The sequence below is a fragment of the Lathyrus oleraceus genome, chromosome 5, assembly GCF_024323335.1.
Source record: "Lathyrus oleraceus cultivar Zhongwan6 chromosome 5, CAAS_Psat_ZW6_1.0, whole genome shotgun sequence".
Taxonomy (NCBI): Eukaryota; Viridiplantae; Streptophyta; class Magnoliopsida; order Fabales; family Fabaceae; genus Lathyrus; species Lathyrus oleraceus.
Window position 1 is genome coordinate 177,101,941 of NC_066583.1, and position 15,396 is coordinate 177,117,336.

Consider the following 15,396-nt stretch of genomic DNA (forward strand, 5'->3'; position numbering starts at 1 on the left):
TTTTTTAAATACAGTCGCAAATTTATTAGGTGTCTTTTCTTATTTTTTTCAATGCAATTGTCAATTGGATCGATGACTACTCCTGCTGCTTTTACATCGTCGTCGACTCAATTGGTTAGACATGATGCAGCCGATAATTAAATTGGTGTATTCTTTTATTTTTTCAATTTAATCGCCAACTGGATTGTCATGTGTTCTGTGTTGCTAACTTTTTTTTGTTTTAAACATTAATACTATGAGAGTTAATGGAGAAACATGATTATTTTGGGAGTTTGTTAAAAAAAGATGGTTATTTTCACTCTAAACATCTTTGTTAATCATTCGTATTGGTATCCATGCTCTCGCATCATCTTTCACGACTTGAATGTCTAAATCAACATTGCGCTCTGATTAGTGATCCATTCACTGTACATCACAATATTATCTCCATAATCACTTTGATTTCAAAACTCGAATGAACATTGCATTAAAATTACCATCTTTGAATGAACAATTTTATTTGCAAACCATTATTACATATAAGAAAGTTCGGGCAATATACAATTAGTGTTATACTTGATAAGTGGTCACACCTTAGGCAAAACACTTTAAGGCTTAGTAAACCACTCCAAGGGTCGGTTAACTAGGGGCAAACCACTTCAAGGCTCGTATTGGAGAAAGCCACCTCAAGAGCATAGCGAAACCAACCATTCCAACAGTTGGTTCGTCAATGACAAATATCTTCAAGGCTCATACTAGGGCAAGCCACCTCAAGAGCACGGGGAAGCCAGCCACTCCAAGAGTCAGTTAGTCAAGGACAAATCTCTTTAATGCTCGTATTGGAGCAAGCCACCCCCATGAGCACAATGAAACAAACTTTCCAAAGGTCAGTTAATCAGGGGCAAACTACTTCAAGATTCAAAATATTTTGGCAAGTTGTCTTTGTTGGTGTAAGCCCTAGAGGCCAATACCTTTGGTACTTGTATTGAATTATTTATTAATAATAAAAGGCTTTTTCTTTATTATGTTTGTTTAATAAAGTCCCTGGAATAGATAGTCTGTTTAATGCATCAAGTGTGACTTAATCATGAGATCACATTAAACATAAGGACATTATTCTTAAAGTATTCGTAGTCGAGCTTTATTGTGAAGTGGGATAACATTAAAGCGTGAAGAATATTATGTTTATAGACTGGTGATCACATCTTATGAATCATGGATAAGGAGTTATCAAGTCTCAAACATAGGTATGAATATTAAGAGTAATATTTATACTGGATTGACCCGCTATGAGAATACTATATAGAATGTTATGCAAAGTGTCATAAGTTATTCTCATGGTGATAATGGTGTATACCACCCTTCGACCTGAAACCACTATGGACCCTAGATATAGAATCGAGTGCCTTATTGCTGATCAAACGTTATCCGTAACTGGATGACCATAAAGACAGTTGATGGGTACTCCACGAAGCATGCTAAGGGACATGAGTGACCTAGATGGAATTTGCCCATCCTGCGTAACAGGATAAATGTCTATGGGCGCAATATTGAACTGGACAAGGATGACACGGTCTATGCCTTGTGTTCAATATAGACATAAGGGCAAAAGGGTAGTTATACACATAATTATTATCACAAAAGGATTTGTCAGATCACATGACATTTTCGTGTCTTGGGTAGCAGTGATATATTGCTAGATACCGCTCATTGTTTATTATGTTAAATACGTGATTTAATATAATTGTCAATGCCGCGAAAACCTATAGGGTCACACACAAAGGACGGATTGATGAGAGATAGAGTAATTAAGGAATACCGTAATGTACGGTGCCCTTAAGTGAATTATAGAACATCGTAAGGTACGGTGTACTTAAGTAGAATACGAAATATGGTAAGGTACCACGCGCTTAAGTGATTTTGGCATATTATAAGATATGGGCCATATACACTTAAGTGGGCTTTTTAGCTTGCAACCCACACAAGTGGTTCTATAAATAGAACCCTTATGTAGAAGCATTGTTACACTTGCAATTTCGTTTCTCTCTCTCTCTCTCTCTCTCTCTCTCTCTCTCTCTCTCTCTCTCTCACTCACTTAAAGCCTTCATTCGTAGCAGCTAGCACTGAGATTGAAGGAATCTATTCGTGTGGACTGAGTAAAGGCGTTGTCATCGTTTAACGTTCGTGATCGCCACAAGAGGTAACGATTCTATCATTGATCATGCCCATTCGTAAGGATCATTAAAGGAGAAATTTTAAATTCTGCTGCATTTTGGATCGCCCTTCTCCTTCAGTCTTAAGGTCGTCGTATGACTGACTACTTCAAGATTCAAAATATTAGGGAAAGTCGTGTCAAGGTAATTGTATTGAAGACTGCTTCAAGATTCAAGATATTAGGGTAAGCCGTCTTAAGATCATATTACGACAAGTTGTTTCAAAACTCACTTTGAGGCAGAAAAATTCAAAGACCCAACAAACTAGAGCACGATAAGCTACATAAATGATGGAATTGAGTTCTCTCCATATTTCCAAGTGTTTAAGAAAATCCTGCAATACACTAGCAACAATCAATTTTGAAATGAGTATCGAGATATCATGCTAGAACCATCTCCCATCAAACATTTTCCCTCAACAAGAAACCTTGTTGCAAAAGAATCCTTCTATTACCACCACGTGGGCACTTTCTGAAAACTTCAAGCCACCGCATAAAAGGGGAATTTAAATCATTTCCCTTGCATTAATCATATTTGAATTGCTCTAGCATCAAATCATACATATCATCTCATTCATCTGGCATGCCCCATAGCATGAATCTGACATCATCGAAAAGCCTTATAACACAAGCAGTAAAATCAAACATCTGCAACCAAAAGCCCAACACTGCTTGTTACTCAATCATTTAAAGGTTCAAGGTTCATTCTTGATTGGCGCATCTCTCAAAACTCCATCCCCGCTTGTCGCGCATCTCAAAAGTCCAACCTTGCTTGACACATCTCAAAAGCTTAACCTCGCTTGGCCCTTTCCAACAAAAGAAAATCAAACTCTACCAAACATATTTGCATTGAAATCCAATCTACATTTGCACACATTCGTTAACCCATTACATGCATTGATCAATCGTTTACATTTCATGCATAAATTCATGTGTATCATATCTAGGGATGTGGTGTACTACGCCAGGTGGCCAAAGGCATGTCATGTGTCACCAAATGCATCAATGTAAAGATACATGCATAACATAGGCCAAAACTTTGTGACAACTCATGGAAGTTCAGACTAATCCCTAACAAAATTGGTTACAACTCTCCATTGAGTTTTTTATCTCATCAAGCTTCTTGTTGGTTTCCCACGGTAAGTAATCTCCCCATAGAGTTTACTTTGAAAGTTTTACCCAACAAGCATTCTCCTTGGTGAGTCCTTTCTAAAATCTTTCCTAGTGGATAATTGTCTTAAATGATCTAAACCAATCCCCATTTAACCTCAGTGATAGATTTATCAGCTGTAACTTTCTTTAAGAGTTTTCCAAGTTAACTTTCTATGAATCTCTTATTCGATCCTTTGTCGATCAGCCTGCCAGTGTAAGTGACAGAAGTAGTTAATCATCTTATCCCATCTTTGAAAGTAACATGCTAACCCGCTAGTGGATGGTGATCTTTCATATCCCCAGCGAGTCTCCTTATCTTGATTTTCCTTTTTAGTTTAGTTGAGTCAAAGGCAAAGCTAACTTCAAAACACCTTTAATAAACCTTTCATAATAACCATCCAAATCTAGAAAACACCTGATCTCTAAAACAAACTTTAGAGTCACCCACTACAACACCGCATCAACCTTTGACAGATCAACTACTATTCCACCACTAGAGATCACATGACTAAGAAAACTCGCTTATGGCATCCTGAACCTATAATTAGATAACTTGGCATATAACTTCTTCCCTTGTAAAGTCTGTAACACCACTCTCAGATGTCCCATACGCTCTTAATCTGACTTGGAGTACTCTAAATTATCGTCAATGAACACAACCACGAACTGATCAAAGTAAGGATGGAAAATCTTATTCATATAATCCATGAACACACCTGGAGCATTAGACACATTGAATGACATTACTAAGTACTCATAGTGACCATATTGAGTCATAAACGCTGTCTTTAGAATATCTTCAGCCTTCACTCTAATATGATGATAGCCCAGTCTCAAATCGATCTTGCTGAACACACAAACACCAACCAATTGATCCATAAGGTCATCAATTATGGGAATAAGGTACTTGTTCTTGATCGTTACCTTATTTAGTTGTCGATAATCAACATGTAACCTCATGCTACCGTCTTTCTTCTTGACCAACAACACCGGTGCTCCCCACGAGGAAACACGAGGTCAAACAAACTTCTTATCGAGCAAATCTTCTAAGTACTTCTTCAGCTCACTCAAATTTGATGCAGTTATCTTATACGATACCATCAACACATGTCTAGTACTAAGTACTAAATCTATGGCGAACTCAACTTCTCGCTCCGACAACAAGTCACAAATGTCCTCAAGAAACACATCAAGAAACTCACACACAACAAGCATATCACTAGCCACAACATCGCCTTATACTCTCAAGGCAACGAACATCACGAGCACCTGATCGCCCACCCTCAAAGACATCTCAACTGACCAGCGGACATGAATCTCAAATTCATACTCTCTTCGGGTTCTGGAAACAACACAACCTCATAAAAATGCACTATTGCAATCAAATCTAAAACCCCCACACCTGAAACATCTCAGAGAAATAGAAGTTCCTCCTCCACTTATTTGAATTTGGATTCTGCTAGCAAGCAGTTAGGAAAAAACGAGCATCGACGACGTTAACACACATGTCAAATGCCATGAAAATAAACAAATTCACAAAATCTAGGTCGAATGAACCAACATGATCTGATACCAACTATGTAATACCCTAAAAAACCTGAGTCTTTAATTTAAAAAGATAAACCATATTATTCTCAAAAAGGTGTCACACATTCACAACATGCATTTTGTAACACCTTATTTCCCTAATGCATACTGATAATTAAATCATAAGTTTTTCACAACATTCACATATAGGATGTTACACATCTCGAAACACACACCTGTTGATCGTGTAATACTTAATTTAAATAAACATGCAACGTCTGTCATCGCATGCTCACCTTTACTTGTTGTATGTACTGATAAAACTATTTCCTCTTAACTATATTTTTAAAATAAAAGTCTAATTTCCTCATTAGGATATTCCTACCTTACCCTCATCTTTTTCCCTTAATTCCCACACTATCTTCACCATCTTTACAAACTCCTATTTTCCCATTATATCATTATTTTATTTAAATAACAAAATTAGAGCATTATTTTAATTAGTAAAATAATTCTAAATAAAATCTATCAACTTCTAATTATTCTATAGACTCTCTCCTCGCGGTCACCCCCCATCACACTTATTTATCTATTCACACACAATAATTACATAAAACACATATAAATCAATAAGTATTCACAAATAACTTAACTAAAATAATTTAATAAAAACTAATGTGTTACAACTCTCTCCCACTTAAATAATTTTTGCCCTCGAAAATTTCTTAAGCAAAATAGTCGGATACGACAGCCTCATCTAACTCAAAAGTCACATTTCCTTCAGCTGGTCCTCTCCAAGCTACCTTCACCAAGGTAACCTATTTACCACACAACTACTTCACTTCCCGATCCTCTATCCGCATAGGTGATGCCTCAACATCCAGGTTATCCCTCACCTTCACTCTGAAATCAGCGGAGCGTTAAACCAACACTTCACACCTACAACACCTCAGAGAAGCATAAGTTTATCCCCCATTTGTTTAAATCCTGCTTGTGCTAGCACGTGATTAGAAAAAGCATCGACAATGCTTCACACACATGTTACATACTAGGGAACAAACAACATTCCAAAAACCTGGCCGGCAAGACCAACCTGCTATGATACAACTAATGAAATTCTTATTTCCCTAATGCATAATTATGATTAAATCAGATATTTCTCATAACATTCACACGTAAGATGTTACACATCTCAAAACACAACATATTGATCATGTAAAACTTAATTTAAACATGCAACACCTGCCATCGCATGCTCACCTTCACTTTTTGTAGGTATTGATAAAACTCTTTCCTCTTAACACTCCTTTTACAAATAAAAGTCTAATTTTCTCATTAGGATATTCCTACCTTACCCTCACCTTTTCCCCCTTAATTCCCACATTGTCCTTAATATCTCTACAAACTCCTATTTTCCCTTTATCTCATTGTTTTATTTAAATAATACAACTAGAGTATTATTTTAATTAGTAAAATAATTCTAAATAAAATCTACCAACTTTTAATTACACTTTACACTATCCCCTCATGGTCACACACTCATATCACACTTATTTTTCTATTCACACACAATAATTAAATAAAATATATATAAATCACAAAGAATTCACAAATAACTTAACTAAAATAATTTGATAGAAAATGGGGTGTTACACATACTCTTTCAAGTAGGGATGTCAATTTGCATATGTTAATGGAGATCTCTCTGGGGATTATTTGTGCGGAGCTCCGAAGTCTGATATTTTTTTCCAATGTGGACGAGGATGGGGGGAAAAGTTCCCCCGACGACACTTCGGGACGGGGATCAGGGAAGTATCCTTTGCCCCGCAGATTCCCTGACCATGGCCATATTATTTAACTTTTATATATAATATATAATTATATAATTTTGCATGTTTTCTTTTCATGAAAATAATAACTAATATATTAGAAAATGAAGAGTTATCAGTGGATAATTTTTTTCATTGTATAATATATTATTTCCTCTTCTTCTTTTCTCAATTCTCTATGCCTTCTAAAAAAGTGAACTCATTACATACAATGTATACACCATCTCATATTCTTCTTTTCTTAATTCTCTTTGCTTGTTCCATTCTTCATCTCCTTTGTCCTCACCATCATTATCATCATCACAACCACTTTCCTCAGTTCATTGTGCATATGGTTATTACGCTTCAACTTCACTATACTTCAATTAATAACCTGTTTTTCATTCAATTAGTAAATTAGTGGTTATGTAACTACAAGTGTTTTTACAATTTTTTGTTATTGATACATGATATGTTTTTATTTATAAAAAAAGAAATATGCAAAATATATCTTTTTTTAAAGGAAAAAATAACAAAATACTAGTGTCATCGTTTTGATCGAAAAATATAGAATTTTTTTAAGACTCAATCTCCGTGGATCTCTGATTCTCCGTGGGATTTGTGGGGATGAGGATAGGGAATAATATTCTTCTGTGGCGGGGAACGGAGATGGGGATGGGGATGAGGACAATATCATGGGGTGGGGCGGGGAGTGAGGAAACGTCCTCCGCACATTCCATGCCTCGTTGACATCCCTACTTTCAAGTTAATTAAAAACTTGCAATGGAACTCAATATAAACATAAGATTTAAATTATCTCTTCAAAATAAATTATTTGATTAAATTTAAATAAATCCAAAACAATTAACTCAAACAACGATAATAACATGTTCCTAGTGTTGCTGAACAGAGCAACCAAAAACTAAATAATGGAGTCACAAAACTCAAGTTATGATAAAAACCGTATTTAAACAAAATCAATCTTGTCGTGACGAGTGGACCATCACAAAGTTGACAACTGTCAGCTCGTTCGATGCAAAGACGGATGAACCGTAACAAAGGTGATGCCCGTCACCACTGCAGAATGCAGAATTTTGCGTTTTCATCATATGATAACTTCTAAACCTCTGATTTCGATTATGTAAAAACCAGAACACTTAAAATTCGATATACTATAATTATATAACAATTATAACATCATACAACACATATATTACATATCCTAACATCATTTAATTATCAATCCATTCTAAATATAAGAACGTGTTTACCAAACCAAAAACCCATGAACATAAACATCCAAACTTAGATTTGCACATATATATCATACACAAAATTCATCAATAAAACATGGAACAAATTTCATAACAATCACAACAATTATCACAGATTTCACACAACTTTTTCCAAAAATACATAAACTTCAACAATAGTGAAAAAGATGAGAAAACCTGGAGGAGGGTGACGATCATTCTCTACCCTTCATGCATTTGACACAAAGGTTAAAGTAATTTCCCCCATACCTTAATTTCCAACAACAAATCTAATGTCTTGACAATAATTTTCTCTTCCTAAAGCTCCCTTTAGGTTTCCCACTCCTTGCCTCTTTTACACTTTTTCCACTAAAAAAACCTCCATTCCCCTCACTTTTTCTACATAAATGACCTAATACTAATCTGTTTAATTCAAAACTCCCCCTTAATTATAAGTAATTATCTCCTTAACCCACCACTTTTACAAAAATACTAATTTCCACCCCACACTCATAATTCATATTTTCTATTATTTTAATTAAATAAAATTTTATTAATTCCCAATAAAGTTCAACAAACACCAAATAATTCATATAAATCACATAAAATATTTTATCACTTAATTAAATAAATAAAAGTAATTAAATAATTAATTGAAAACTCGGGGTGTTACATGATTTCTCTGAACGATGATGTTGTACACCAGGAAGTAACATGTTGTTTTCTCAAGGCCGTTACTAACGCTAATGCAATCTTATATATCTTATTGTAGCGCTTTTTCGGCCATGCAATGCCTTAAATATGAATTATATTGGTTCTTTAACAGGGTCATCTTCTCGGTTCAAGACATGTCTAACTCCTTCGACAAATACAAGTAAGTAGAGGAATATGGTCTTCCAACCGCTGGCCTAAATAGGTTCATCCCGAGATCATCTTCATGATTAGTGATACAAAAACATGATCGCACTTTAGGGTCCACTTGAAAGGTGCTTCTTTCCTCGGTAATTTGTAAAATGACAAATCGTGTTGAGTTGATCTCGAGATGAACCTATTTAGGTTTGTAAGCATCCCGTTCAACTTCATTATCCTTTTCTGTGTAGTTGTAGTCTCCATTTCGATAATTGTTATACACTTTATGGGTTTGCATGTACGCCCTTCTTTTTTAACTATAAGCCTAACAATTCGTCGACTCTAACCCCGAGATGCACTTCTCAGGTCAATCCTCATTTTATATTGTCGGACTCGCCTGAACATGCTGACAAGGTATTCATCTCATATATCTGGCATGCTTCATGCGAGTCAGTCATAATGATACTTGGCTCACTGAAATATTGTGGTATTTCATCTTTAGATGTATATTGAAAGTTACATTGTCTAGTGTTGCGAAGAAAGATCTTCCTAAGATGCAATTGTAAACACTTTATCAAGGTATCATCAAGAAACACATATTCATTGTCCTATTTTCTCTTTATTCTAAAGGAAAGTGCTAATTCTTTAGGACCACAAGGACGAGCGAAAGAGTCATTGAACGCTTAAAGATTCTTATTTTCATATGGTGTTAGGTCCTATTTTCCTAGCCCTAGTCCTATGAAGATTTTGGCGTACATGACGTCACATAATTTTTTATCGTTGATAAGGATTTTGGAGATTCGATTGTTATCCACAGTGGCAGTCACCAATAACGAAAGTGTCGTGTTGGAAATCCCATCTAACTTTTGTTGTCTTGAAATTGTAGGATATGTCTTTCTTTCTTCATTTTCTCATTCGTCGTCAACATCTCAATATAGTCCTATTTTATAGGTCCTTTGTGCAGTTTTATCTTATTGTATGATCCTTTGTTAATTGAAGAAATAATGAAATTTGTTGACGCTTTTGAGGTTGATGCAGTGACATCACATATGGTTTATGAATCGAAGATTGTCATTACTGATCGGGAGGGGTCGTCACCGAGGAAACGTGACTTTCATAATTAGATGAATTCGATATGGAATTTCGAGAGAACAAAAAGTTATTTTCCAAAGATAATGCCATTATTTCATGGTGGAACGAAAAAAATTGAGATGTTGGGAGAAAGAGCTCTTCCGATACGGCGACATGAGGTTCAAATACAAGGTTAACATTTCAATGGACAACTCACTGAATTTAGAGATGTGTAGTTTAAAAGTGAGAGTGAGATACATGTTAGGGTTTATATATAACATGTTGTTGAAATCATATTCGTTTAACCTGTTGTGATACGAAAATACGTTCAATCAGATCTAACGTCAAACGTTGCTTGGGCAACTAGAATTATACGGTCGACTTTCTAACAAGGTTCCACCTGATCATCCGTCTTACTTCCTGAAATTCTATATTGAATTTTTCCTAATTGAATCTGCCGCGTTTGACCCGCACACAATGTTATACGAGTAAAAAGAAGTAATTATATATATATATATATACACTAAATTTGTATATTAATATCTAAAAATTCACGATTCACAATTGTACTTCTCAATTTCTAAATAAAAATGAGAAGAGTGACCCAGCTTAATAAGAACAAATTTTGTTTTGGTCTTTGTTTGAAATCACCTTTTTTATTTTATTTTATGATGATTGAAATCACCCTTTGGTTGGGTGTATCGAAAAGCAATAGAATAAAATCATGAAAATGCACCAACACAACACTTGACTCTTTTGAAATTGGGTTGGTGAACAAACAAGCGAGAACGTGTTCCTTTTGATTTGACTCCCACTTATAAGAACAAGACACACGCGGAACATGGCCTACACTTACACCCACTCCACCTTGCGTCTCAACACTCCGCAAACCCCATCGGTATCTCTTTCAAACACAAACTCACATCAATCTTCCACTCGATTCTCCTTTAAACCCCTCAGATTCAAAGGGCTCAGCACCAAATCCAGCAAGAGATTTATCTGCGAGGCTGTGAAATCTTCAATGGCGGTTGAAGTTGAGGTATTCGAGAAAGAGGCACTAGCTGTTTCTCTGGCTAAATACGTCGCTGATCTCTCCAATAAGTTTACTCAACAAAGAGGGGCTTTCACTGTTTGCTTGTCTGGTGGCTCTTTGATCAATTATCTTCAGTGAGTATCTTCTTTCACTGTTGTTATTGATTATTGATGATGATTAATTGAATTGATTTGAATTAGATTCATGTTGTCTTTATGGTGATTTTGTGGTGAAAATGTGTGATTTTAGGAAATTGTTGGAGCCTCCGTATGTTGATTCTATTGAATGGGGTAAATGGCATGTGTTTTGGGTGGATGAGAGAGTTGTACCAAAGGATCATGAAGATAGTAACTATAAGCTTGCTTTTGATGGCTTTCTCTCCAAGGTATCTTCTGTTTTTTCATCATTTTTAGGCCTTGTGTATTAAAGCATAAAGACAGAGACATTAGTAATAGTTTGAGAACCTAGAACTGATAGAATGTAACCACATAGATCTCTATTCTGTCATCGTCTAACACCAACACATGGTAGACGTCAAACTTGTATTCAATCTGAAGTGTGAGTGGTACTTAGGTAAAAGCAATCTGCATGTGAGGATCCATTACAGACTTTGGCAAGTATACCAACTCATAAGAGTGTTGAAAGGGATGGATGAGTAGTGTTATCAATCACTAATCCCTAATTTAAGACAAGGTGGATGATACTAGATGTGGATTGTGGTTTGAGCAATGGTTGTTGGCCGCACGAGACAGATTGTAGGATCTCACTTGACATCCTCCATTCACTGCGGCGGTGCGGTACTGAAATCTCTTGATGAGGTGGTGCGAGCGGCATGGCGAACAAACACGTAGGATCAGTGTCAGTCAATGACCCATTTGGTCTAGTTTGCAGGGAAAATTGTATGACCCTGTTTACTAGCCACCACCCTCACTTGAAAAGAAGAGGTGATGGATGAGGCGGGAAAGTGCAGAGGTGCAGCAGACACAGTTGGGGGGCAGCGGGAGAAGAAGCTGCATGCATTTTGGAGAAGATGAAGTTTGAGTTTTAGGGTTTAGAGAAAGGGTCTCAATTATAGGGCTTGTTTCACATGATGGGCTTCTTACAATCTGTGTATTACGATGTCACGATTTTCCTATACTCAGACGATCTTAGGCGGGGTCTGGAGTTTGACCACCACGTCCACAGATTGAAGGAACGTTTTTAGAATTAAATCTAAAAGAAAATTAGACAGCACTGAGCCACTGACAAAAAAACAGAACAAGATGCAATAGAATAACAGTTTGAGTATTTTTTAAAGGATTTCACAGAATTTTTGCTATGACTGCATCCAAACCTTGCTATGTACCCTAGATAAATTTTGATCTAGTCTCTAGCTTCAGATTTGAAGGTTGAATCTTCTAAATCTTTCCATTGCTGAATGGATACTTTCTGACAGACTTTCATTCATTCTTTACTTCTACTAAGCTTATTTCATACTTTTCCTCACTAAAAGTTAAGAGGCGTGGTGTGCAGGTATCAACCAGTTTGAGATAGTTTCATCAGCCTTTGGCACTTCTTTTAACCCCACCTTATTTTGGTTCAATGAAGTGGAGGGATTTTTATGGAACGGAGGGGAAGGATTTTTATGGAAGAGAGGGGAGGAGAGGGAAGGGGAGAGATTTTAAAAAACTCTTTTTGGTTCGACCAGGGGAAGGGAGTGATTGTATGAAATTACTTTTTACCCTTTAAATATTTAAGATCACATTAATTATAAGGCTATTTAAGTCTAAAAACATGCAATTATTCACTCTCCTCCAATTCCCCATTTAGGAGGGGAGCCAAAATTGAACCAAACTACTAAAACTTAAAGTAATCCCTCCTCCCCTTCCCTCCCATCCATTCCCTCCAACCAAACAGACCACAAATTCCTTGGTTAATTAATCATCTTTTAACCAAATGAACCCACCAATTCTTTTGTTCTTTTTAATGAGCAAAAGCAATGGTCAAACAATAGGACTTCAGCAAAACCAACTCAAATTACTAAATATATTTTTAGATATCATATCATCAATAGAAGAACCTCTTAGATTTGGATTATAGTCAATTTTTCCAACTCTACTATAAATCCACAATCAATTCATGGCTAGCTACACTAAAGAAGCATTAAACAAGAACACTTCTCAAATCTTAAGAGAATGGGATAGATTAAAAAATGAAGCATTCATTACATAATCCAAAGTGAACTACAACACTCTAACAAGAGATTTAATTGGGATTGAAAATATGGCAAAGAGATGAAAATAGAAAAAGATGAAGTGAGGAAGTCCATTGATGATGAGTAGTAGGTTAAACCTTCAAGCTTCCTCAATCAAGCTCAGAAGGTGCACTTCAGGAGTTGGGATCCTCTCCATTTTGAGGATGGACAAGATCCTAACCCGTACTTCAAGTGCCCCGTATATGCAAAGTGTACTTTCAGCTTCTTTCCTTCTTCTATTAAAAGCCACTACTACACTTGGTGAGATTTTACTGGTGGTGCTCATGCACGGGGGGCACTGCAAAGCAAATATCATTTTTTGCAGCCAGTGGTCAAGCATTTGCTTCCCAATTCTTAAGGCTTAAGCACCCGTATTAGGATATAGAATAACATATATTGTAGTAGTTACGAGAACACCAAGGATGGAGAGCATCTTTGGATATTTGTATTTGTGTACGGAATATTCTCTATTGTGAAGGGGAAACCCTTGGAGGAGAGATTCTCTCCTATTTCTTAAATAAATTGTTATTGTTTTGGAATCCAATTCTCGAGTTCCTAATGCATTGGGTATGCGTAAACGAACCTAAAGTTTGTTCCGTGAATGCTGAAGCACTAGCTTTCCAGCCAAAATTTGCTGGCAAGCTTATATTTCATTAAAAATACATAAAACCAACGCTGAAGCATTTGTTAGGAAAATTTGAGAAAAGGCGAATAGATATTTTACTGTAACATTATCAGTTTGGGCATGTTCTTAACTTCTTATTGAAGTGACCCACAAGATGTTGGGGGGCAGTGGTATGCCCTTCAGAGGACAAATGTTTGAGTTATGAGAGACTCCATGGGTGCGGGTGGTGTAGCTGTTACTCGTATTCAGAGAGATCAATATCAAACTGGAATTGGTTAGTGTTATAATGCTATTGCAAACCAAAAAATAACATTAATTTTAATGGTGAAGTGAATGGACGACTACAAGCATTTCAAGGAGACACTATTGTGTATAGATGATCAGGCGAATGAACCCCTTTGTTGGATAAGATGGTTTTATATTGACAAGTGTGAGTGTATTGCTCATTCCTATAAAATGAGGCTAGAGGGGAATTAATTGCTGTTAGTATCAAGTTATATGCTAAGATTTTTATTTATGTATAATCTTTAAAGTGGCTGCATGCATGACCAGGGTATTCTTCTATTAAAATATTTTTTGTCTTTCTAACCTGTTGGTACTCTCATCACAATTATCTTGGCAGGTCCCCATTCCACCCGGCAATGTTTATGCAATCAATGACGCCCTTTCAGCTGAAGGAGCAGCTGATGATTACGAGACATGTGTCAAACACTTGGTCAATAGCAATGTGATAACATCATCATCAACCAGTGGATTTCCAAAATTTGATCTCATGTTGCTTGGCATGGGCCCTGATGGGCACGTTGCTTCTTTGTTCCCAGGGCACCCTCTTGTGCATGAGAATAAGAAATGGGTTACCTCCATTACCGACTCCCCAAAACCACCACCAGAGAGAATAACATTTACCTTTCCCGTGATCAACGCTTCCGCGTACATCGCACTTGTGGTGACTGGTACCGGGAAAGCAGATGCAGTTCACTCTGCGCTGCGTGGTTCTGAAACGGCTGATAATAAGCTTCCTGCTGCATTGGTTTCACCTGAAGGGGAGTTGAAATGGTTCTTAGACCAAGGTGCAGCATCAAAGCTGTAGATCCCAAAGCTGAGCCAGTTAAGTTTATTTTTGCAATAAGGAGTTTGTGTAATAGATCAGACATAACTAGTACTGAATCTCCCATATCTCAACTCAAGTGATACTAGTTAACACTGTAGAGTGGAGAGAGGTCTTTGTAGCAATAAGAGGATAAAGTAATGAAAGAGTGCAATGTGAAGTTGTTATTTTGGTTCAAAATTTCCATTAATGGGAAGTAACATACCCTCCTCCTCATCTTCCATTTTCGTTTCAACTAAACCAGAGTTAGACTGCAAACTTACTCCACTCAAGTTTGGTCACTTAAACCAACATGCTATGAGAAAATAGAGTAACATAACTTGAAACTAAGTACTTATTATAAAATAAACCCTTAATTTGATCTATAAACTATCATCATCTATTCAATTTGTTCCCTCAATTATATAATTTTAATAAGTATTAAACTATTTTTAATCATTTAAATCGTCTCTGAACTATCATCATCCACTCTCCTATATTTATATTTTAAAAGTTTGGTAGAGTAATTTAATTGATTACTAATTGTTTAAGGATTTTTATATTTTT

General features: G+C 36.2%; 1 protein-coding gene across 1 annotated transcript; it reads left to right on the forward strand.

Moving 5' to 3' along the window:
- The first annotated feature begins 10,524 nt into the window (after window positions 1-10,524).
- On the forward strand, window positions 10,525-15,066 carry LOC127081567 (probable 6-phosphogluconolactonase 4, chloroplastic). Its single transcript, XM_051021813.1, has 3 exons — window positions 10,525-11,018; window positions 11,134-11,269; window positions 14,365-15,066. The coding sequence occupies exons 1-3, from the start codon at window positions 10,693-10,695 to the stop codon at window positions 14,830-14,832; spliced, it is 930 nt and encodes a 309-aa protein (XP_050877770.1). The 5' UTR covers window positions 10,525-10,692; the 3' UTR covers window positions 14,833-15,066.
- Window positions 15,067-15,396: the final 330 nt, after the last annotated feature.

Excerpts from the sequence above, each read along its gene's own strand:
- LOC127081567 (XM_051021813.1), top strand. The coding sequence starts at position 10,693 with ATGGCCTACACTTACACCCACTCCACCTTGCGTCTCAACACTCCGCAA. Across the intron at positions 11,019-11,133 it reads TCTTTGATCAATTATCTTCA|GAAATTGTTGGAGCCTCCGT; the intron begins GTGAGTATCTTC and ends GTGTGATTTTAG. Across the intron at positions 11,270-14,364 it reads TTGATGGCTTTCTCTCCAAG|GTCCCCATTCCACCCGGCAA; the intron begins GTATCTTCTGTT and ends TTATCTTGGCAG.